The following is a 26,571-nucleotide window of genomic DNA, read 5'->3' as shown; positions in this document are numbered from 1 at the left end:
AGTGGAATGCATGATCAAATAGAAAATAAACTCAATTACAGAAAAAGTAAAGTCCTATTTCTTGTACACTTAATTTCTTTTTTTATTTCAATATTTTTATTTTTTTCTAGTTTTATTTAGATATACTTGAAAAATAAAAATCGTACATATTCAAGGTGTACAACATGATGATTTGAAATCTGTATATATTGTGTAATGATTACCATGATCACTTTAACCAACACATCCATCACCATACATAGTTACACTTTGTGTGTGGCCAGGGGTGAGGAAACTTGAGATCTACTTTCAGCAAATTTCAAGTAAACAGAACTGTATTATTCACAATAGCCTCCATGCTGTACATTAGAGTCCCCAAAATTATTTATCTTATAACTGAATGTTTGTAATCTTTGGCCAGCATCTCTTCATTTGCCCCACCTCCCAGCCTCTGGCAACCACCTTTCTAGTTTGTACTTCTAGGAGTTAGCCTCTTTTAGATTTCGTATATAAGTGAGATCATACAGTGTTTGTCTTTCTATGTCTGACGTTTTGCTTAGCATAATGTCCTTCAGGTTCATCCCTCTTATCTCATGTGGCAAGATTCCTTCTCTTTTATGGTTGAACAGTATTTTATGTACATATACCACATTTTCTGTATCCATTCATCCATTGACAGACACTTAGTTTGTTTCCATGTCTTGACTGCTGCAAATAATGCTGCAGTGAACAAGAGGGTAAAGACACCACTTTGACATAATGATTTTATTTCCTTTGGATGTATACCCTGCAAGGGACTTCTGGGTCACATGGGAGTTCCATTTTTAAGTTTTTGAGGAACTCCATACTGTTTTCCATAATGGCTATACCAGTTTACAATCCCTTGTACACCAACAGTATATAGATGTTGTGTACAATCCCTTGTATACAACAATACAGAAGAAATTGGTGAGGTTTTCTTCACACCCTCACCAATACTTGTTATCTCTTGTCATTTTGATTAACAGTCATCCTAACAATGTGCTGTGCCATCTCATTGTGGTTTTGATTTGCGTTTCCCTGATGACTACTAATGTTGAGTATCTTTTCATATATCTGTTTGCTATTTGCATATCTTTAAAAAAAGTCTGTTCAGGTTGTTTGCCCATTTTTTAAATGAGTTTTCTTGCTGTTGAGTTGTGTGAGTTCACTATATACTTTGGATATTAACCCCTTATCAGATAAAGGATTTGCAAATATCTTCTCCCATTCTATGGCTGTCTTTTCATTTCGTAGATTGTTTCCTTTGCTATGCAAACACTAAGTTTGATGTATTTCCAGTTGTCTATTTATCCTTTTTTGTCTGTGCTATTGATGTCATACCCAAAAATGATTGCCAAGGCCAATGTCAAGGACATTTTAACCTATGTTTTCTACTAGGAGTTTTACGATTTCAGGTCTTACATTTAAGTCTTCATCTTGAGTTAATTTTCATATATGGTGTGATCTAAAGGTTCACTAAGACATTTTTCAAAATCACAAATGAGAGAATTTTATTAAATCCTTTTCATGTATTCATTGAGATGATAATGCTTTTTCTCTTTTAATATATTGAAATAAAATATAGATTTTTCTAATACTAAGTTATCCTTGCATACTTGAAATATACTGTTGCATTTGATTTGTTATTTTTAGATTTTTGCATCTATTGCCATGAGTGCAGTGAGCCTGTAAACACAAGCATTCTTATACACCAGTAACAGACAAACAGAGAGCCAAATCATGAATGGTTGCTTCAAAGAGAATAAAATACTTAGGAATCCAACTTACAAGGGATGTAAAGGACCTCTTCAAGGAGAACTACAAACCACTGCTCAGTGAAATAAAAGAAGACATAAACAAATGGAAGAACATACCATGCTCATGGATAGGAAGAATCAATATCGTGAAAATGGCCATACTGCCCAAGGTAATTTATAGATTCAATGCCATCCCCATTAAGCTACCAATGATTTTCTTCACAGAATTGGAAAAAACTGCTTTAAAGTTCATATGGAACCAAAAAAGAGCCCGCATTGCCAAGACAATCCTAAGTCAAAAGAACAAAGCTGGAGGCATCATGCTACCTGACTTCAAACTATACTACAAGGCTACAGTAACCAAAACAGCATGGTGCTGGTACCAAAACAGAGATATAGACCAATGGAACAGAACAGAGTCCTCAGAAATAATACCACACATCTACAGCCATCTGATCTTTGATAAACCTGAGAAAAACAAGAAACGGGGAAAGGATTCCCTATTTAATAAATGGTGCTGGGAAAATTGGCAAGCCATAAGTAGAAAGCTGAAACTGGATCCTTTCCTTACTCCTTATACGAAAATTAATTCAAGATGGATTAGAGTCTTAAACGTTAGACCTAATGCCATAAAAACCCTAGAAGAAAACCTAGGTAATACCATTCAGGACATAGGCATGGGCAAGGACTTCATGTCTAAAACACCAAAAGCAATGCCAACAAAAGCCAAAATTGACAAATGGGATCTAATTAAACTAAAGAGCTTCTGCACAGCAAAAGAAACTACCATCAGAGTGAACAGGCAACCTACAGAATGGGAGAAAATTTTTGCAATCTACTCATCAGACAAAGGGCTAATATCCAGAACCTACAAAGAACTCAAACAAATTTACAAGAAAAAAACAAACAACCCCATCAAAAAGTGGGCAAAGGATATGAACAGACATTTCACGTAATTTCATAGTCAAAGATTCACAGCTGCTACCAGGAATGGATCCAGATTTTGTGGAGCCTGAAGCTTAAGTAATTTGGGGAATTCTTTAAAAAAAAAAAAAGAATCCAAATCCAAATTATGCATATAGAATTAAGTACAGGGCCTTCAAAGGAGTTCCTGCACGTGAGAGGACCTGCGGCTTATGTCTCATAGGCTTCATGTTAAACCAATTCTGCCTACTATAGTAACCTTGTTCAAAGTGTTCCTTGTTATATTCAAACAATGGACAGTTCAAAACATCCCTTCCCATCTAGTGGTTAGTACCACGCAGTCACTTAATAAATCTTTGTTAATAATGAATGAATTCATTATTCTACCTCCTATGCAGAAAGTAGTGTCTGTGCAGTAACAATAACAGTGCTACAAGTCTACATTAGCAAGTAGTCCAGGCTGCAATTTTACCCCTCAGCTCCTCAGCCTCAAAATATTCATTGCTATTTGGATTAGACGGAAGTTACAACCTATCGAACTATTCTTAGTCTCATCTATTTGTTTTCATTGAGCTTTTAACCTCACTTAACCTTTTCTCTCATTTAGAGTGCCTACTAAACATTTTCACCTGATACATAAAAACTGTGCCATTGTGTAGCTAGCTACCTAGATTGTGCTGGATAGAAATTCATATTCCACAATTATCAGAATGACTGGATTGGCAAACTCCTTAACCCCAGCCTGCTGTTTCCTGTGCACAGAAAAGAGTTGTCCAAGGAGGATCGAGGGATATCTCTGTCTAGAGCAGCAAGCTGGCCTGCCAGCAGCAAAGTCTCATGATAGCCAACACCCACTTCGGTAGAAGCACTTTTCTTAGACTTTGAGATATAGAAGATGAAGCCAAAATGAGACCCAACCAATGACACAATGAACCCCATTCTTCATTTGTGGGAAAGAAAACGTGACATAATTTGTGCAGACCTCTGTACATTAGAGTTTAGCCCAAATTTGATGAGAACTTTTCTTAAGGATCATCATCTGGTTTAAATTCTTGGTTTCATTATTTAATTTTGTTATTCTCCAAAACTCTTCTGAGTCCCTTGAGAAGGAGTCAGTCCTTAAAACTGGACCTCACTATCTTTATAAAAATGGTCACAGTTCAAACTAACCTAAGCATTAGAAGAACAAAGTGTTTTGGGATTATGACAGCCTTGACAAAAAGATAGTTTCACAGCCTAATCTCAGTCTTACTTTATAAAGGATGCATTTAAGCCAAGAAGAAAATAATTCTTGATTTTCCTTTTCACTTTGTGTGACAAAGAGGGAAGAGGAGGCTTACAGGCTTTTTCTAGAATAAGTCAAGAAGCCAGACTCCTCTCCCTCACAAAAATATTTGTTCTATTTCCTTTCATCCTTTTGGTTGTTCAGAAGCCAGCACATCTAGATTAGGCATTAACACCCAAACTATGTGTCATCATACCCCAAAAGCCATAATAGAAAATACACTTCACACACCTGAGATCTGGCTGGCAACACTATGAAGAGACTTCATGACTGATAGTTATTGAAGGATTGTAAGAAATAAATATGAAGAGAGTCATCTAGAAAACAGGCACAATGTAAAAAAGTCACACATTTCACAGGAAAAATTTTGTAAGTATGAAGTATATAAAAGGGGAGATTTAAGGCTTTTACATCATAAATCCTTCCCAGTAGGCAAAAACTATGCTTTTCAATACTTGCTAACACAGACCTGACATCCAAGGCCAAGTTAGATCCATTAGCATAATCTTTAGGCCATGAGCATAAACCTAAGAGATAATAGCAAGAAAACAGACTCTGCCCAAAACATGTTCTTGAAACTCTGGTCTATGTTTCTACATCTATTACTTACACGGCTAGAGCACATAAAAAGTCAGTCAAGTGCCATGTTGCTATAAATTATTAACAGCATAAATGAGTTACTTATATTATACTATAAACCTAGCCCTTTAGTATATTACAGCTTGCTCTCTACAGAAACGGTTTACATATTTTAACCTGTGTCAAATCACTTGAGAAGTCAGTATCACTTTTTCTATTAGAAGTGACAGAGACGGTGATCTTCACAAAACAGAAACAAAACCTATTTGCAACATGACAAAAGGCATATCCCAAGTTAATACCAAGGTTTCAAAATATGCGGGTGCCCATTTTCAATAACTAAGAACTTTGGTAAACATGGTACTAAGTGTGTAAATGGGCAAATGAAGACTCAAACTTACTCTTCCATGTAAAAGCTCAGACATCACTCATCACATCTATTACTTACTCTGGAGCTTAATTACAATCTAGCTTGGTGAATGCAATTGGATTTATGTGGCTTCCGCTGAAAATATTTCAAAAGAATTTGCAAAAAGAGGAATCCAAAACAACAAATCAAAATACTTTCTCACAGTTTTCACTACTTTAATATGATTTTTCTCCAAACATCGGAATTTTGCAATATTGTGTCTTCCCCAAATTACTCTGTCACTAAGCCTCATTCTTTACATGCCTTGTAGAGATTTATGTATGCATCATTGATTGATATAGGACAAAAGTCATTTGCTGGTGGTCCATCAATTCAAAAGGAAATTCTATGACATAGACCAGGGGTCAGCAAAACTATGACCCACAGGACACATGTAGCTACTCCCATTAGTTTACATATTATGTACAGCTGCTTTGCCCTACAAACACTGAGTTGAGTTGTCATAAAGACAACACAGCCCACAAAGCTGAAAATATTTACTATCTTAGCCTTTATTGAAAAAGTTTGCTGAGCCCTCTGCTATGACTCACAGAAAATCAGAGCTAAAATGAGTCTTAGCATGTAGTTTAGTGGTTCACCAGTCTCGCTTGATACACACTAGAATCACCTGGAGCACTTTTAAAATGACAAACATCATACTCAGTCACCCTGCCCCCTACCAAGAGAACTGACTTTACTGGTTTTAGTGGACCCTGAGTAGTCTGTGTTTTTGTTTTGTTTTGTTTTGTTTGAGACAGAGTCTCACTCTGTCGCCAGGCTGGAGTGCAGTGGAGCTATCTTGGCTCACTGCAACCTCCACCTCCGGGGTTCAATGGATTCTTTTGCCTCAGCCTCCCCGGTAGCTGGGAGGCATGTGTCTGGCTAATTTTTGTATTTTTAGTAGAGACAGAGTTTTGCCATGTTGGCCAGCCTGGTCTTCAACTCCTGTTCTCAAGTGATCCACCTGCCCCAGCCTCCCAAAGTGTTGGAATTACAGGCATGAGCCACCACACCTGGCTACTCTGTGTTTTTATAAAGATTCTGCATGTGCTACTAGGATGAGAACTTGTGATCTAATTCATTCCTTCATTGCAAAAATGAGATTATCTAAACCCAGGAAGAAAAATGATAGGCACAAAGCGCAGTGAATTTTCTAAACCTTTCAACCTTTTTTGTTTGTTTGTTTTTAACATTCCAGCAATTTCTTAAGGTTCTTGTTAAAACCTCTTCTACTAATCCAAGACTCTAGAACATCATAATGGCATTTCATTTGTTAGTTCTAGTTACTGGTTCAGAGTTCTTTGATCAGCTCTGATAATTGCAGCAGTGAATAACTTAATCAATGGACTCTAGCATTCAGGGATAGTAGCAGAAATGTGATTCCTGTCAGGATGTGGAATAATACCTGCCTACACGCTAATCAAGATTTGAAATTTTTCATAGGAAAAAGATCTAGAAGAGAGAGATTGTCAAAGCTGGAAGGAACCTTAGAAAACTTCTCACCAAACTGTTTCATTTTACAAATGAGAAAAATAAGGCCCTCAAGGAGTCTAGGACTTGCCCAAGGCCCCACGTGGCAAGGCCAGAATGGAATGCAGGGCTCTTACCACAGATACTCTACAGGATGCAATGAGAAGAGATGGATGGAAGGAAGTCTTGAGACAGAGGTCATGAGGGGAAAATATACCACAAAGACTTGTGGAAACAGAAAAATAAATATAGACATGATCAAGAAACCATTAAAAGGAGACCAAAAAAATTGAAGAAATGACTCCTCCCCTCAGATTCTTACAGCAAAAATTACTTTCAGTACAAGAAAATTAAGCACCAGGAGTAATGCAGAAAAGCCAGGTACCCCTTTTCTCCACACATCAGGTTTCTTGTTGGTCATTATACAATCAGTCACTTGATCTTTACTGGAACCCAAAACAAACACAGACAATAAAAGGACAAAGGAGAAACCTCTGGCGTTTCTATTGACAGAAAACTCTTCTCAGATTGCATCAATCTTGGAAGAATTTTCTAGAGCCTCACTAACAGAAATCTGTCCACAAGCCTTGCAGATTCATTGCCTTCCCTGCTCACACTGGTGGCTTTCTTCTTATGTTATCAGAAACACAAAGTTGAACAGGGTAGACAGCTAACAGAAACAGGGATGGTTTATCTGCTGCTTCTCTGGGAGAATTAAAGAAACAGAATAATATTCACATGCTCAGAATTAGGCAACAGGAGTAAGGCAGAAAAGCCAGGTTCCCCTTTTCTCTACACATCAGACTTCTTGTTGGTCATTGTACAATCAGTCACTTGATCAACAAAACAAACAGTAAAAAACAAAAAGTAGTCTTTTAGTTGTGCCCATTATGTGGTAGACAGTCTTGAAACAAACTGAATTGTCAATGGCTTCTTTCCAACAATGTGACTATGAGTGTGAGTAATTTATCAGTCGCTAGATGGCTTGGTATGGTTCAGTTTGAAGCATCACCTTGTCACCCTTTCTAGATCTTATTTATTTAATCTTTATTCGTTCATACAGATAGAAATCTTAAGTGCTTATTTAAGTTACATAACACTTAAGTAGCTAAGAATAGGAGAAAGAGAAGACTTATGTTACTAAAAATTGAAGGCATCTTATGAGTCCAAAGAAAATAAACCAGCACACAACTTTGTTTTGGAGGAAAAAATATATAATAATTGCTTTAGCAATAACAACTATAAATTCATACAGTATTTGAGGTAAGGAGTTTTAAAAAATCAACACTTTTCTTTTCACCCCATCTATAGAATGGTATGAGAAATACAATTGAAATGAACAGAGATAGATAGCCACAATTTATGTTAAAATAAAGAGTGAATTATTAATAGAAATAAATACTTTTTAAAACATTGAGATATCAATTGAAATAACTGGAAATCCCCTAACATGGGGTGTTCCAACAGGAATTATTAAATTAGATTCTGATAATTTTACTATTTATTAAATTACAGGGGTGATTCACAAACTATTAAACTATATTATTCATAAAGTGACAATGTTCAGATGACTTTTTATCCAACCTGCCAAATAAGGCCAGACACATTAGTAAGTAGAATAGAAGCTTTGTCCTGTTTTAATAGTCTCCTGAGACCCTGGGTACATTTTAAGGAGATATTGAACAGAAACTCATGCCTTAAAATGTCAAGCCTACTGAAAGACACTCTATAATTGTGTTTTATGAACATATGGTGGTGTCAAGATGATAGTTGGATACACATTTAGACAGCAGGATAGAGGTCTAAACTAGAGATACAAATTTATGATTCATCAAGAGCTGGTTTATTTTCGTTGTGTGTGTCTGTGTGATGGAGTCTCCTCTATTGCGCAGGCTGGAGTGCAGTGGCGTGATCTCGGCTCACTGCAACTCCATCTCCCAGGTTCAAGCAATTCTCGTGCCTCAGCCTCTCTAGTAGCTGGGTGCATGCCACCATGTCTAGGTAATTTTTGTATTTTTAGTAGAAATGGGGTTTCACCATGTTGGCCAGGCTGGTCTCAAACTCCTGACCTCAAGTGATCCGCCTGCCTTGGCCTTCCAAGATTCATCAAGAGACGGTTTCTGAAGCATGGGTTTAGAAAATAACAGCTAGAGAGTGTCAGTAGAACAGGGCTGAGATATAGTTGATGTTTAGAGATCTGAAAGAGAGAAGGGGCCAGGAAAAGGGACCAAGGAGGAGCCAGAGAGGTAGAAGGAAAATGAAGTGAGAGAAGTGTCACGGAAGCAAGAGAGAAAGTATCACAAGAAGAACTTGTCTATGCATAAATACTGCTGGAGCTGTTAAGGGAGACAAGGAAATTAGCTCTGGCAAGATGTTGATCCTGAGTTATGGTGCTGATGGAAATAAAATGAAGTAGGTTGTGGAAAGAATGGGTTGAGGAAAACAATGAAATGAAAGTGGATTGAGAAAAAAACAGAAGTAGGTTGAGGAAAAGATGGAAAGTTGTCCTTTCTCAGATATTTTGCTATATATAGGTCAAAGAAACGGGATAGTAGCTGGAGATCAAGGGAAAGTATTTTTATGCTAATGAGAAAGGTCCCACGAAGAGGTAGGTATTGCATATTACTTGCTCCTGAATATAGGAGCAAGAACACCGGCAGAAGGTGGTACATGAGGAGAGGTGCAGTAGGCTGGTGCAACTGGTGGAGAGAAACGAGAAAATTCTTTCTGGTTGCATCAAAAAATTTTTTTAAGTTTTTTTAAAAAGATATAATAAAGTCACTGGCTGAAAGTGCAGGCGTTGAAATTATTCGAGGACCTGAGAAGGGAGAAGAAGGTGGGAAAAAAGCTATCTTAGGGAATATAATAAGGAATTTCATAGGAAAATCTAATAAAAAAAGGTGGTTGTACAGTTTTGTGTACCAATATTTGAGATATGTGATCATAGACACAATGCAACTTGAGGTTAAATGTTATCAAAGCATTACCTTTATTAGTTGAGAGCTACAGAAAGCTAGGCACTTGGGCATAAGCACCAGGTGGAAGGTTAAAAAAAAAAGCCACACTGTCATTTTTATAACTTCAGAGTTCTGTTGACATTTGACTTTGTGTTCCTGTCTAAACTAGGCCAGTTGGGTAAATAAACTATTCTTTCCAAGTATAAACATTTTTTTTCCTGAAAAACTAGAAGTATACATCAAATTAAACACCTTGTTTACTTCATTGTAAACTCAATGCTAAATTTAGTTAACAACTCAGTAAGTAAAATGACAACACTGAGTTTTTACTTCAGAAGTCACAAGGACCTTTGGGATTAACATCACATAAACGTAAAATTTGAGGGCATAGTCATATCTATTTCCTACTCTCAACATATGCCAAGGTGAAAACAAAAAAGTTACTGTATAAGTTTAGCAATGGCACGGGTAACAGCACTATGATGGGAATCAATAACCAGATAAATGCCCATAAACATCCAGGAAAGCCTACTACTTGTGCTATTTGGCAGGGAAATAACTCACATATTCCCTTTATATTCAAACAAAAGAATGTGATTTTTTAAATGTGATCAAATGCAAATATTGATACTTTTCATAGACTGTATTATAACATAATAGGTCCTTGCAAAGATCCTTCAGTGCCACAAGATGAAAGGCACAATATCAAAGCACAGGTCACAAAGCCAGGATGCACATGTGAAAAACTAGAGGAATGAAAATGCCTTACAGAAACTTTCATGGAGATTGAACATGCAGAGTAGAAATGCACCAAACAGAGGTTTTGACATCAATGTGTAGAGGCTACTATGTAAACCAAGAAAATTAATACAGCAAAGAGAAAGGAATTGTATACATCCATGGTGAAAAGATGTTTTTAGGTAAAGAAACATGTAAGTGCATGAGGAGCTTAAATGTAAAGTCAAAGTTGTAGAAGGTTGGGCAAAGAATTAAATAGATGTAAGCACGATATTCATTTAATATTCTCCTGCTGTTTTCCAACAGAAACATTTCTATACATTTATGAGACCCAACTCCAGAAGCATACTGGAATGGAATTAAAGACAGAACTACAGAAGCTAAAGAGAGCTGATCAAACTAAAAAAAAAAGTTAGAGGTAAAGAAATCAACTTTAGTATAAATCATGTTCTGATTAAATTACAGCTCAATGTGTTATGAAAATGCTTAAAGAAAATAAGAAGACACATGGACCAGAAGAGAGCATTAAAAGGGTTTTCTTTTCCCTGGAGATATTTTTTATAATGCTGTTTGTTCTGACAGGAGTTGATAATACAAATTTTTTAGCTGAATAACTGTGTGTGGTTTGGGAACATGAACACTGTCTCAGAGAACAAGGAAAGAAACTTAAGCAAAAAACATAATTTTAAAAAGAGTAAAATAATAGTGTTGCACAGCACAGTCACTCTTAACTTGGGTTTCTAAACCATCTACAAAAGCAGTGCTGAATGAATAATTTTAAATACAGTAGCACAAAAATGCTTTAAAAATTCAATGATGAAGCTATCCAGACCAACCACATAGTCTGATTGAAAATTATGCTTTTGGTTTTTCTTAATAAAAATGGGTAAATGTGTATCATTTCCTTTAATTTCTCAGTCCTGCTGCAATGGGATTTGTGCCCCTGATATGGTATTAGCACACAAACATTACTATAATATTAATGGCTCTGCACTCTAGAAAACCAAAATGAAAGAAATAACACAACTAAAATGTGGTCTTTGTACACACTAATAAACTATACACAGGTGTGGCAATATTTATCAAGCAGAAAGAGAGAAGGCAAAGATAAACACTTCACGAATAAGAAAGGCACTATCACTAAATGATGTGAAAAAATTTAAATAATAGTATAAAATGTTATGCTGCTAAATTTGAGAACCCAAGATAAGGAAGGAGTTCTTAATAAAGATATCAAAAGCATAAAACATAAAGGAAAAGACAATAAATTGAATTTTATTAAACTTAAAAGCTTCTTTTCATCAAAAGACTCTATAAGCCAAGCCACTGACTGAGGGATTATGTTTGAAATGTATAGAGCTGACAATCAATCCATAACTCATAAATTCCTACAAATTAATTAAGGAAGAAAAAACAGTCTAGGTGACAAATGAGTAATCAACATGAATAAGAAATTAATGTAAGAGAACAGCAAAAGCCAATAATTATGTATCCACATGCTCTACATTTTTAGTAATCACTTCACATCTATCAGACACCAAGTGTTGTTGAAGATATGTAGCTATGAGAACTCTTGCACTCTCTTGATGGGGATATATGTCAGTACAACAGACCTGAGGACAATTTGGCACCACTCAGTTAAGCATGGGTGAATTCTATGACCCAGTAGTACAACTCCCAAGTATTGGTCCTAGAAAATCCTGAACAAGGAAACAGATGAAAGAATGCTCACTGCAATATTAGATCTTCATAGTGGCTATTTTTGAGGAGGAAAGAAGAGATAAGGATTTAATGAAAGATACAGAGTGACCCTCAATTTACCTGTAATGTTTTATTTCTTAAGCTCAATATAGGGTATATAGTTCTTCCTCATGCTATTACTCATACTTTTTTACTTGTCTGAATTTTTTTCATAAAAGTTAAAAAGGTGGTAATGACTTACCAAGCTATCCACATCTATGCTGGAGTTTACAGCCCACTGCAATGTACTCATGATATTCATGGCTAAAGTCAGGATAATACCAACTGTTCCTTCTCCTTCTCCTATAGATGCACAAAAGACATAAATGAACCTCATGTTATTAAATTTACATTTCAATTTTATGCTGATTTTAACAATTTTTAAGTCTCAGTTCATCACATCATTTACTAACAGAATAATGTTCTGCATATAGTAAGTATTCAACCAGGATTTTAAATCAAAGAGTGATAGAATATTAGGAAACTGTTGCCCTTTTTTAAAAATGTTACTGATGTTGGAGGTGTTGTTGGTATTGGGTAGGTACCATATTTGTCTCTTCTACTATTATTCTCTAAGTAATAACAGTAACAAATATTAGAATGGGCAATGGGGAAATGAGATCCTGTATCCAGATGAGCTCCTCTACAAAGAAACCAAAAGCAGGGGAATAGTGTGTCCAAATAGCATCTGCATGTTTAGATGTTTAGATGTGCTCTGTGCCTTTGCAGGGAGGACATTTGCTAATTGCATACTGTTGGGAAGTAAATGGACTTAGAACTTCACCCGACAGTCAGAAAACTAACAGGTCTGCCATTTGGAAAGAGAAAATAATACCCTCTATGTAAAAAAAGAAAAAAAGAATAAAAAAGATTAGTGCACGTGGGAAGAATGATACATAAGTGTTTAATTACAATAAATGTTTGCTTAAGGGCTAAAAAGGATCGCTAATTAAAACTCATAAGTATTCAGTATTATGGCCATAAAAATTCTCTAAGAGGAATGTTCTTAAATTATTATAAAGTTAAACTATCAAGTCCCAATCGAGAGATCTTACTCCTGTAATGCATGATAAAATTGTCAAAAGGTTCTACAGTTGGGAGAAATAATTCATCTTATTATTAATTGAAATTTTTGTTTCTGCAATTCCTCTAACAGAAGGCATAATATACACAGCATATATCTGTATGTAATACTAAATTATTTTCATATAGGTTAGATTTACCTAGACCCCAATATATTGCTTGTTCTGAAGGTCAAGATGAGAAGATAAAATTTTAATAATAATAAGTCAGATAACATTTATTTAGTATTTACCATGGACCAGGCACTATACTAAGTGTTTTGGACAAATCATCCCATTTACTATTCACCCACACCTATGGAATAGGTAATATTGTTGTGTCTATTTACACTTGAGGAAAATGAGGGGCTTAGAGAGCTAATTAACGTTTGCAAGTTAACACAGCTGAAGACCAGTCGAGCCAGGGATAATAATACCTGGGTGACCAACATCCACTCTGGCTAAGCATCTGATTTGATTGGTAAGTTCTGTATGATAATGATTGTTAAATGTTTTGATTATTGCCCTAATAAATCAAGACTCAATCTTACTCAACCATGTTATAGCATGTGTTATATTGGTTTGAATTAATTGTTAACAAATCTTCATTTATGTAATTCAGCCTTCTTTGATCCCATTTTCAAATAACTTAAAAGAATTTTTTAAAGTTGCCTAAAATTGCAGTACTGATGAGGATTAGTACATTTGCCTGCCCATGTATATTCCTTGCATAGAGTCATTTCCCACTGCCCTAGCTGAGAGAACAACAAAGGTGGCAAACCCACTATCCTTATAGCAGCGGAGTAGACTGAAGGTGGACCCTTGAGCCAAAAGGAATCGGTTTTCTGTTCTCTCCAGGACTTTGCAATTGTACAGAGGAGTTCTCCTGTTAATTCAGGAGGCCAGAATGGAGACACTACATAAAGTCAATGTGGCATAGCCCTGGTACACCAGGAAAGCCAGTTAATTCAGGAGGCCAGAATGGAGACACTACATAAAGTCAATGTGGCATAGCCCTGGTACATCAGGAAAACCAGTCTTTAGAGAGAGAAAGGAATGAAGCAGTCACAGAAAGGAATGGACCCGGGACAGATATAGACTCAAGAAGAAGAAGAGTTGCAGCTGACTCTCTTGTGCCTGTTCCAGCTTCTTTAAGAGTCAAATGGCACCACCTTCTCTGTGTTCCTTGAGGCCTTCCTGTAACTCCAACAAATGCCTGCTTTTGGTTTGAGCAGAATTCTGTTCCTACAATCAAATAATCCCCCAGATTTGGCATTGATTTGGCATTTACTCTGCCAATATTCACTGTCACATATAACAACTTACTTCAACACTTATCATAAACACTCAGAAATTCAAATTCTTAAATTAGAGAAAACAAATTTATCTACATAGGTTTTTATTTTACTTATTATGAAATACTTTGTTTTTCACTAAAGATCCTAAAATCAATCCAGAACATTTGTATTTAAAACACATGACACTTTCTTTCTTTTTTTTTTCTTTTGAAAAACATGACACTTCCTTTCTTTTCTGTGACAGTTTTACTTTGTGCAAAATTCGCAATTAGGTAACAAATTTTACCTAGTAGAGATTTAAAAACCAAAACTTACTGACAAGGGGAACTGTGTGTGTGTGTGTGTGTGTGTGTGAATGCAGATGCTTCATTTACCTTCTTTAGAGATCTATTAATTTTGAAGCTAGGACTCTTCATCAATATGAGTATGAAGAGGTGACATTTTTTCCCCTTCAATCACAGAATTGCTATCTGACAATCTGTGTGCCTCGGTTTTTAAAACTGTGAAAACAGGGATAATACTATATACAAATCTGTTAATTATTGAACTCCAAAAAAACTCTAAAGATACCAAAAATTGATAGCCTATAAGAATGCAGCATTTTATTCATTGACAAAGTTTTGACTAAATGCTTAGCTAAAATTAATCAGTTCATAGTACCTGTTGTTAAAATGGAAATGAAGGTAACAGCAATGAAGAAGATGACAAAAATCATTTCTATTCTCATTTGGAACCAGCGCAGTGTTGAAAGGTACAAGAACCAGTTGGCAGTATGTAAATTCAGAGCTTTGTGGAACAGAGTTTCAAAGTAAGGCTGCCGTCCGAAGGCACGAAGTGTCCATAGTCCTTTTAAGCTTGTAACAAGATGAGTGAAAATTGGACTCCTGCCTGTGAAATATTTCCATAGAAAACATTGCAAATAACATAAACACAGAATGTAATTTCATAACACAATGTACCTGAAAAAGACTAAATTAGAGTAATCATATCGCATATGTCATTGGTTAAAAAGATTTTTTCACACTGGTGCCATTCTTTGAATAGATGTGATTTGTTATTGTATTAATGAGTGACCCTCCTTTCTTACTTGGCTACTAGAGATGGGAACTTAAAAAATCACCACCAATATTTATTCCTTTTTCTTGGCTACCACTGGGAATTTTCTGGCTAATTCTAAATTAATTATTACTGAAAAAAATGTTAAGACAATTTTTTCAAGTATCTACATTAAGGAAGTTTATGTGACTTGATTTAGCTAATAACCTACAAAGCAGAAATATACTGAAAAATTATTGCCTGAAAATGCACCAACACTAAGGCTGTCACTGCAAAATGTGATTCCCTAACAGCTCAAGTAGAGTTTGGGGGAACACGAAATGGCAGCTCCAATACATGAAGGAAGGGTGTCCGAAGACAAAAAGTCAAAGGGACAAATTTGGTCAAGTATCATTTGGGAACCCAGAGAAACCTTTAGTAATAGCAGCACTATCATTTTTTAATTTAATTGATATAAGTTTATTATAAATGAATGTCCTGTACACCAACTGTGGTAAGATTCTATATACCCATTTTAAAACCAAAATGAAGTCACATGGCCATTAATTAAGAAAAACAATCCATGTGTACTTTGTAATACAGTTTCCTTTTATAGACACATACATGTAGAAAACAATTATTGTTATATGATGTGAAAGTTTAAAAGCAGAATTTTTTTTGAAAAGTAGATTAACAATAAAGAATCTCAAATAGCTCTTGTAGCTTTTTTCCAAGATGAATATCACACATTCACTGTCATACCTTCAGATTCCAGTTGTTTGAGTTGCTGTGAGGTTTGGAGGAAATATGCTCTCAACATAATAAAAGCCACTATCACTGGCACTGTTGCAACAAAGATGTAGGGTTGTAAAACTGCGACAACTGCTATAGCTCCAATCACAATTAATAACAACTGCAAGATCGAAGAAAACATGTTTGTGAGTAAACGTTTTCACATTGCAAAGTGGACAAAGTATGTCAGTGATTTATTTCTAAATACTCTCCCCATTCTATTCCTAGTTGAAAAGTAGCCATTTGCAAGTACATTTTTCATAGGCTGTATGAAAATTTTAAAAATTGTTCAGGTCACTGATAACATTTTTGAAGTTTTGAAAAATGGTGTTCTTTGATCTTGGGATATGTTCATTTCCCAGGCACTTTAACGTATTGTATGATAAATACATTTTAAGTGAATATTAATTTAAAATAAACTATTTTTAAATAATTTTAGTATGAAGGTGAATCTTAGGATTTATTTTGGTTTAGACAGTTTTTGAAAGTTGGGCGTTCATCTTGGAGTCTTGATTCAGAAAGTTCTGTTTGAAATACAAGCTTGTCATTTAGGCAAGCTATCTAACCCTTTGGAGCATATTTTCTCATGCTTGAAATAAATCATACTTAATAAATTCCATATTTCTACATTACACCACATACATACATTTTTAAAAGGTACAAAGTCTGCCAACACTTACTTCATAATAATCCATTTGAATAAAGTACAAATAAAGTAACAGTCAGCAGAAAGGAAAAAAAATAAACACTTTATAACATCCGTATGCTATTCAGTGTGGCAGTTCTCTATCAGTTTCCATAAGTGACACATGCATTTTCAACTGATATAACTTTAGAACTGAAAGGGACCCTTATTAGGTTTATATTCCCCATTCTACAAGTGACAAACCTGAGACCCTTCAAGATAAGTGTCTGCTCAGGGTAAAATAGTGGAAATCTGCAGAAAATAATCCCGATTTTCAATTTTCACTATACAGTGCTCCAATCCAGAAAGCAAATTTGTCAGAACATTGTCAAAAGTTAGAAAATAGAATGAAGATTATATGAGATATCAAAATACTCAAAGAAGCAAAGAACAGAACCATGGGCAACAGGACAGGGGAGAGAGGGAAATGGGGAGTTACTAATCAACAGGTATAAAATTTCAGTAGTGCAAAATGAATAAGTTCCAGAGATCTGCCGTGCAACATTTTGCCCATGGTGAACAATATTGTATCTTACACATAAAAATCTGTTAAGAGGGTAAACCTCATGTTAAGTGGACTTGCCACAATAAAATTAAAAACCTTAAAGAGAAAAGTAATAGAAAATAGAGTGAACAGAAATATTTCTTAAAAAAGAAAACTTATAGGTATGCTTTATTTTGTGTAACAGATCTGCTTCTGAAATGTCATGAAAATAATTAAATTTCATTTGTTTGAAATTAAGTATAACCGGAGGTATAACACAATTAAGTATAATCAGAGGAGCTCACAATTTAAAGGACCCCTGTGATTAATCATTTAACAAAACCAAAATTAACCAAATTTGTACTGTATTTGGATTGTCGTATATTATGCTCCCTTAATATGAGACTCTCTTACAAATAAAATAGGTAAATTAATATAAAAGACCTCTGCTTAATCATTTATGAAACAACAACAAATGAATCTTAGCATTAAAAGTTGAACCGGGCCAGGTGCAGTGGCTAACACCTGTAATTCCAGCACTTTAAGAGGCTGAGGCAGGTGGATCACTTGAGATCAGGAGTTGAAGACCAGCCTGGTCAATGTGGTGAAATCCTATCTCTAGTAATAATACAAAAATTAGCCAGGCATGGTGGTGGGCACCTGTAATCCCAGCTACTCTGGAGGCTGACACAAGAGAATCGCTTGAACCCAGGAGGCGGAGGTTGCATTGAGCCAAGATTGCACCACTGCACTCCAGCCTGGGCAACAGAGTGAGACTCCGTCTCAATTTAAAAACAAACAAACAAAAAACAAACATGTTGAGCAGAAATGATTCAAATTGGCAGAAAAGAAAAAATTTGAGAGCCATCACGTATGTCAAAAATGTTAATTTATAAAATGAATATTTAAAAACTAACTCTTACAGAGGAGTTCTGAAGTGAGCCTCAAATAATTATCAAGAGGCACCATTGGCAAATACTTCCACAATCAAGTCAAGAGGTTCACATTCCAATTCTTATATGATGTAATAATATATTTGAGACCAGTTATTTACACTCTTAACATGAAAAACAAATGTCAGCATTTAGTGACACAGGACATGTTTCTTTGAATGCATGAATTCAAAGCATCGATTTAAATATTCCATCATCTGCTTCTAAGTTATATTTTTAAACAGAACAACTGAAGGATATCCAAAATGCCAAAGTTCACTTGGAACAGTAAATATACTTGTGTCAATCATTTCAGATGAGGCAAACTGACAGTCTGATTTTTCTGCACCTGCCAATCTTGGTTATATACACACACTTATGTGATAATACTTCTTTTGTTTTATATGTTCAATCAAATACAGTATTATTATTTTGCAGGGGTGGGGAAAGAGCAAGAGGGGACAATGACTCATCCCAACATGGGCAGCATCCTATTCCAACTGTTTCTCCAGGGAGATCACTGAGACTGTGGCATTTGCTCTCTGGAGCTTGACCTAAACCAGTCAGGAAGCTCAGGAAGCTGTGCTCAAACCTGGTCCAACAACCACAGCTTACAACACTCCTTAAATCCTGTCACTTATGGAGATCTAATGTCCCAAGTTCACTTTCACCTCCTCCACTGCCCTTTTCTTCTCCACTCTCACCACCAGTCAGTCACCCCAACCCAAAGAGACAGCCTTTGAGCCAGGCTTCCCTGGAGGCCTATTCACATCTATCACTCAGGGACAGCCCTCATAAAACCCTAGATTTTTATTTCCCCTCTCTTTTGTTCAAAAACTTATCTTTGCTTCTCTCCCTTCCTTATGGTCCTTACTGTGGGGGAATGGGCTAGCTACTCTGTGCCAAAATGTTCACGGTGAGGCTAGTTTCAAGTGTAACCCACCCAGGGAATCCATCTTCATTCTAATACAGGCCTTTTGCGGGGAGGTTGGCTTCCATAAAATAGTGATGCCAATGCCAAAATGTCACACTTTACAGCCAGTGATCTGGGGAAAGATGGCCCTTTGTGCCTCTCAAATCACTCCCAAGTAGACAGCTATTACATCTAAATGTGGGATTGGCTCAGGTCTGGGCCAGATAAACAGTTCTGACTTGTTATTGAATTTACTAAACTTACATCGATTTTGAAGGCTTTGGATAACCACAAAATTAATTCAGTAGACAGGACTTCAACTCTCAATCAAATAAAAATTGAAAACGAAATTGCATTTGCTTTTGTTATTATTTAAAAAACAACATGTCAAACACAGACATACTTAACAGTACTTATTTTTACATACCTGGATGAAGTCAAATATGGTAAGAGGCAGAAGATCATCCAAAATTGCTATATCTTTGGAGAATCTATTAAGAATCCCACCTATAATATACAAGATGACAAATTCCTCAAAAGATGTATCAATATATTCAATACTAAATTTGGATCACGGTAGACTCATTCAGAACCCAAATAAGAATTAGCATGTAATCAGATAAATAAAGACTTAGAAAATTTTGTTTCTTTCCAAACATTCTAAATAAGTATGTGTTCAAGTTATTGTCTTGTACTTTTAAACGTTCTGAAAAGTTTCAGATTCCTGTAAGACTCAAGTAACAACCAATGTCTTTGAAGTAGATTTTACTATAAATTATGTTAGTAATAGGTGGGTATTCATCCTGCTATTACAATCTTATTTTTGCAACCTTGCATTTAATGACAACTTACTGGATGTGCTGTCACCATTTCCCTTCCATTTGTATTCCATAACATAGGGGTCTCCTTTTCCTCTGACTTCCATACCTTTGTGACATACCTCTACCGAAACCCTGGCTGCTCTCTCTCCCTGCCTGCCCCACTGTCTGGTCCTCCCTTTTCATACTCTCTTTCTACCCTCTTCGTGGACAATCTACATTTCAACCTCTCATCTAAATCATGGATTCACATTTGTAAGGTTGATAACTTGTTGCTTCAATTTATGTACCAGGCACAATGCTAGGCACTGAAATAACTGAGGTGAATATGCCATGCTCCTTGTCCTTGAGAAATTCATGGTCTAGACAGGAATTAAACAAACAATTTGATAAAATGTAACATAATACTGTACAAATAAAGTGATATTGAATCTTATCGTTTACCCCTCATAAACTGCAGGATAAAGTCCAAAATTCCCAGTTTAATATTTAATGCCTTGCATAATTTGGCCTCAACCCACCTACCTAGTACAAGCTTCCTCTGCTCAAATACCCTGTTTCAGCCAAACTGGTCTATACTTTAAACACACTCTACACTTTCCTACCTCCCTGCTTTCCCCATGTGGTTCCCTCTACCTGAAACCCCTTTCCCCTCAGCTCTCATTGTCAAAACCTGTTTTCTCCCTTGCTCGACTCAAATGCCCTCCTGCAAGAAAGCATCAGTGTTTTCTCCAGCTGGGATTAATCTCTTCCTCCTCTGGACATACTTAATACATCTTCTTTGCACCTCTGTTATAATGACTATATGCATGTCTTATATCACGGGAACTTATAAACATATCTTAACTCTTTTTCTAGGTTATAAATTGCTAGAGGTCAATGGGATCATGCCACACGTATTTTGTATCACCCATAGCCCCAAGCAAAAAGGCCTTATATGTAGGAATTATTTAATACATATTTATTAATATATTCTTTAGCATATTTAATTAAACATATTTGTATCTTTTCATGATAATCAAAACTTGAAAAAATAGCCATTGGTATTTATAAACAGTGTTCAGAAAATGAACTTTGCTTTGGTGGAAAGAAAAATCCATCCTGGTGCTTATTATATTTCAAATGGTTTGGAACCAACTATGAACAGCATTAAAGGGAAACAGGAGCTTGGAAAAGAGGAGGTGGAATAGCCAGTGCAACCTCTGTGGGAACAACACCCCACAGAAGGGAACCACGGGGAGCTTATATTGATTTCCCACTGGCTATGTAGCAGGCAAGTAAATTGCCTTGTTTCATTCTCACAAAGATCCTCTGAAATATTCTTTTCCCCACTTAACAGGTGAGGAGGCCAAGGCTCGGGAGAGTCACTTGCCCATGATCACTGCTCTTATAGTGCCAACTCAGAGCTCAGGCAATGCTCATGTTCTTTCCACTGTGCCACATGCCTCATGTCTGACTCTTCTAGAAATGTGCGGGAAATCCCCTGCCTTCTCTGGGTCTCAGATTTCCATAAAAAATAAAATCAATGGATCAAGTTAATTGGACATCTTGAGTCTAAAATTCTTAGCTCCAAAACAGAGGATGGTGATGAGTATATCCAAATGAGGAAAGATTTCAGCAACACACATGGGCTTCAGAATAAATATCAAGATCTTCCTACATACTATAACACTGAAATTTTGTCATCCAGAAAATATGATGGGTTTTTCTTATCTTGAGTTTTTTAGATTTCTGAAAATTTTAGTCTTGGAATTTATTCCTTGCTTTATATCAAATGTTTCTGTGTCAATTCCTCCTCTCACCTGTGACCTCCTCCAGGGCAAGAACTGTGCCTTATTCATCTTTTCATACCACAGAGTAAATGCCTCAACAGAGAAAGCGCTCACAGGTTGCTGTGAAAAAACTTGGGGGAATCCTTATTAACCTCAGTCTTGCAGTGCAAAATTATCTAATGAGAAATCAACAGAATTGATTTCTTCCAAAGTACCTTATTAGTTTTTAAATTTTTTAGTTATCTTTATTCTACTACTCTGACTTTCTATTACTTCAAATATGATAATATTAAAATAGTTTTAAAATACATTTGGGATCCCCCCTACCATATATAACTTTGAGCAGTTACATGAAATTAGATTATTCTACCCATCAAAAGACTAAATAATGTTAATATGTTAATAAATACAACGTTAATAAATGTTAATAAATACAAAAAAAACATATTTTCTTTGATCACTTTAAATTTCCCGCCCTTTTGAACAATATTATATATTAGCAACAAGATGCCCAGAAGAAAGCTAGACCAAGTATTTGAAAAGAGAGGTATGACTGACCCATAAGGGCCTTCTTGTGCTGCTACAGTCCCACCAACATCACATTCTTGCAAACCTAGCTACTCTAGTTATCTAACACAGAAATATTAGGAGCAACAACATATGATAACCTATAATATCTGAGAAATGTGCATGCCAGTCAAAAGGAGGTTCAACAAAGGGCAGATGCCTCTGTGCAAAAGCCAGCACTGCCATTAGAAAACCAACGAAACCACAGGCCCTATTGATGGTGGATCAGCAGTTTCATTTCTTAGACCTAGTAAAGTACCTGCTTTCAACGTGTTGAGGGTTGACATAGGTGCTTGAAGAACAGAATGTAACATTTTGTGGTGTAAAATTTTCGACACTGTGATTAGAGTATGCACCAGTGGTAGACCTCTGAAGAATCCCATAGCAAGCAAAGTGTCAGCTACTCCCACGTAAATGTAAAACACATAATATGAACTGGTTCTGGTGATAATCACTGCATAGCTGTTATTTCTACTATAAGTACTATTCCCTTTGTCTTGAGGAGGAGTGCTGTAAAGCAAAAGGGAAATTGTTATTTGGCAGCCAAACTTACTTATTGAATTTCCAATACATGTAAATGGAACTAAATTTGAGTCTAAAGAAATACAATATATTGCATTAGAAGAGTGTACACCCTTAATCTCAAAATCTCACTATTATTGCAAGAAAATAGATATGTTTTCTCATTATTGATAGAGATTGAGTTGTTCTTTATTAAATTAAAACATTTGAAGAAAACTGTAAAAGTGTAATGTTATTTCAAATATTTTTACTGTGTTTCACAGAAACTGAACAGAACTATATTCTTTAGAAACTGCAGGAACTGTACATGCTAACAATTTATTCATTTTATTTTATTTTATTTTAGATATAGGATCTTGCTATATTGTCCAGGCTGGAGTGCAGTGGCTATTCACAATGATAGAACACTACAGTCCTGAGCTCCTGGGCTCAAGTGATCCTCTTGCATCAGTCTGTGGAGGAGCTAGGACTACAGGTATGTGTTACCTTACCCAACTAATGGTCATCATTTAAACAAAAAACCTTATTTTTCCACTACCATAATGCTTGGGAGAAATGAAACAAAGTAGATTACAATACATACAAAGAGTGGATTACAATATTTAATCAACAGAAATAAAACACAATCTACACAATAGGACATGGAATACTCACTTTCCAAGGAACCACAACACAACCAAAGAAGCAGCCACCTGGAATGGAACAAGAAAACAGTTGAGTTTTTTCTAACATCTTCACCTATTCCTCCCATGCCCACATCTAAATTCACATCACACCATTTGATGTGTGTACCAATATCAATGTACACACAATTTCATCTTCCTTTGCTTTGTGTTCCCGGGTCCAGCAGCTGTAATAGTTGTTCTAAGGACTATTATTTGTGATGAGAACACATTAAGTTAATGGAATTCAAATTTCACTGAAGTAAATTCTTTGCCATTTATCTCCTTTATTCAATAGAAACTATTGAACCTCACAAGAAAGCCAAGATCACAGCTGAATGTTTTAAATAATAAACATTTTTTAAAGAAACTAATCTCAGCCTGCTGGCAGATAATTAATCTGTTTATTTGCTATAAATAATTTCATTTGCCATTCAATGATTATAGGGGACTAATACCTGTGAAACCAATTAATTACTGGAAAAGGCAAGATTAATATTAATGGAAATGAATTATAAGTTTCAGGCCAGGCACAGTGGCTCACACTTGTAATACCAGCACTTTGGGAGGCCAAGGCAGACAGATCACTTGAGTCCAGGAGTTTGAGGACAGCCTGGCCAATGTGGCAAAACCTCATCTCTACTAGAAATGCCAAAAAATATTAGCCAGGCCTGGTGGTGCATACCTGTGATTCCAACTACTCAGGTGGCCGAGGCACTAGAACTGCTTGAACCCAGAAGGTAGAGGCTGCAGTGAGCCAAGATCACACCACTGCTGCACTCCAGACTGGATGATAGAGTGAGATTGCCTTCAGTAATTTACTAATGGAACAATAACCAAAGTAATGTTCAAAGACTGATCTAGTCATCATAATATAAAATTATTTCGTGGCTGTTTCCACATAGAACTACCAACCTAAACTGCTTATATTGACTAGAACAAAATATTTTCAAGGACTTAACATAATACTTTTTAAAAATATTTGGTGCTTATAGAAACAATAGAGTAAGTAAGTTCTGTCACTTCATTTTCAAAATGTTTTCAGGTTATAAAGTTTATTCAGTTTATGATAGAGTGACAGTCATAGGTGATTAGGGTAAAAAGGAAAAATATTTTTATTTTCAATTTTCTCAGGGCTTTAAGAATCATTCCATAACACATAGAAAACGGTATGCTTAATGTCCAGATTTCAATGTTTCACAAGTCAAATGACACCCTAAAACATAAACCAACTGTCATAAAGCTGCCCTAAAATAATTACTATTAGTCAATAGCAGCAGTGGTATTATGGGATATACTACATATCTACTACTATTAATCAGGGATTTCTAATTAACAAGCAGAAGGGAAGTCATAAAGAAACAGGATAAAGCAGTTCTATAACATATTCTTAACAATCATAGAATGAAAGCATTAAAAAGGATCTTCAGATATTCCAGTCAACAACAAGACTCTCTAGGTGTTTTCAAAAGAACCAGGAAACTGCTTCCTAATGTATTATTTTCATTTCTTCTCCATCTAGTCAATGATGCACTGCCAAGCAGGGGTTCTAAGAATTAACATAATAGATTTTTTTTTTTTTTTGCTTATTTCTTTGGTACTAATGTCTAAGAACTTACAGAAGATACTGCCTTATAGCAGGGAAAATGTTACAAAATATAAAAGTAGAGTCACTTTCTTTCCAAAATGATAAGTGCTAACAAACTGAATAGACCAAATTAATTTTTCTCACTTTAACAGCTTTGAAGAAGTTTTTAAAAAGACTATATACTTCATATTTCAAAAGGGAAGCATATTTTACCTAACCTATAAAAACATAAATCTAAATTGAAATATGAACCTTAGGAAAACTAAAAATAGACAAACCACTTACATCAAGGACGAAATGTATCTTAACCTTTCTTTAGGTTCTCTGGTCATGAGTACAAGACTCTCAACTGGATTTAAAAAAACTAAACTGTCATCCTGGATTAGCAGTTGTACCAGAATGTGACATGCTCATGATACATTTCAATGGCAATGAGGAATGGGCACAATGGTATCATAAAGGAGTTTAGTCTAAAAGAAAAACTATGGAAATTTTGATTCAAAGAAGGCAATAGAATTGTGAACACTGGTGAATGAATTGTTTAGTTGTATAATTGTGAACATACTTTTTAAAAATTACTATTTTTCTACTATCACCTCTTGTGCTGATGAGGATCTGAACTTGTGGCCTACCATGCAATTTTCATTCTTTCCGCCCCCCCTCCCCCCCTTTTTTTTAACTTGGCGATGTGAAGAACAGTAGAGGCTTGGTAAAGAAACCACAATGGGGACATTGAAGACAACAAAATTTCTGTAAGCAAGTGTGTGATTTGACTCTCTAAAAGGGTTGTCCAAAATGAATGCTAAGCCACTAATACATATTTAATCTCATTTTGTGAAGAAATCTTCATTTAAATAGTAACTGCCTGCATATTTAACAATAAAATATCTAGAGCAGCTGTGTCCAGAATGAGAGGACTATTATGCTTATCTGTGGTGGCAGATATCACAAAGATTATGCATGGACTTTTTTTTCCTTTTATTTAGCTCATCTGCTATTGTAAGTGTATTTTATGTGTGGCCCAAGACAACTCTTCTTCTTCCAATATGGCCCAGGTAAGCCACAAGGTTGGACACTCATGATCTAGAGTCAAATGAATTTAAAATTTAGTACAGATTTGCTTTCAGTGTTTTTGTTGTTGTTGTTGTTGTTGTTTATTTATTTATTTAGAGATAGGGTCTGTCTCTGGCACCCAGGCTGGAATGCAATGGCACAATCACAGCTCACAGCAGCCTTGACCTCCCAGACTCAAGCAATTCTCCCACCTCAGCCTCCTTAGTAAATGGTAGCATAGAAGCACACACCACCATGCCCAGCTAATTTTTTAATGTTTTTGTAGATACAGTGTCTCACTATGTTGCCCAGGCTGGTCTCGACCCCTGGGCTCAAGCAATCCTCCCCGTTCAGTCTCCTAAAATTCTGGGATTACAGGCATGAACCACCATGCCTGGCCTTTAATTTCAATCCAAATAAAAGCCTTCTACTTTGGGTTTTTTAATCTCTTAACATTTATTGTAAAATCTATTAAAAACTCTTATCTTTATATTTAAATATATTTGATATGCAATATGAAATAATAAAAT

The 26,571-nt window shown here is 35.7% G+C and overlaps 1 protein-coding gene across 1 annotated transcript in view; it reads right to left on the bottom strand.

Annotated features, from left to right (window-relative positions):
- The window catches only part of CFTR (CF transmembrane conductance regulator), a 177,245-nt gene that overhangs the window by 45,938 nt on the left and 104,736 nt on the right, over positions 1 to 26,571 (bottom strand). Inside the window, exons 16-21 of the mRNA XM_023228189.2 lie at positions 23,393 to 23,430; positions 22,476 to 22,726; positions 19,487 to 19,566; positions 16,016 to 16,166; positions 14,879 to 15,106; positions 12,062 to 12,162 (exon numbers count right to left, since the gene is read on the bottom strand). Coding sequence (XP_023083957.1) covers positions 12,062 to 12,162; positions 14,879 to 15,106; positions 16,016 to 16,166; positions 19,487 to 19,566; positions 22,476 to 22,726; positions 23,393 to 23,430 — 849 coding nt within the window. The remainder of the gene's footprint in view (positions 1 to 12,061; positions 12,163 to 14,878; positions 15,107 to 16,015; positions 16,167 to 19,486; positions 19,567 to 22,475; positions 22,727 to 23,392; positions 23,431 to 26,571) is intronic.

The sequence above is a fragment of the Piliocolobus tephrosceles genome, chromosome 8, assembly GCF_002776525.5.
Source record: "Piliocolobus tephrosceles isolate RC106 chromosome 8, ASM277652v3, whole genome shotgun sequence".
Taxonomy (NCBI): domain Eukaryota; kingdom Metazoa; phylum Chordata; class Mammalia; order Primates; family Cercopithecidae; genus Piliocolobus; species Piliocolobus tephrosceles.
This window is presented reverse-complemented; position numbering and strand designations above follow the sequence as displayed.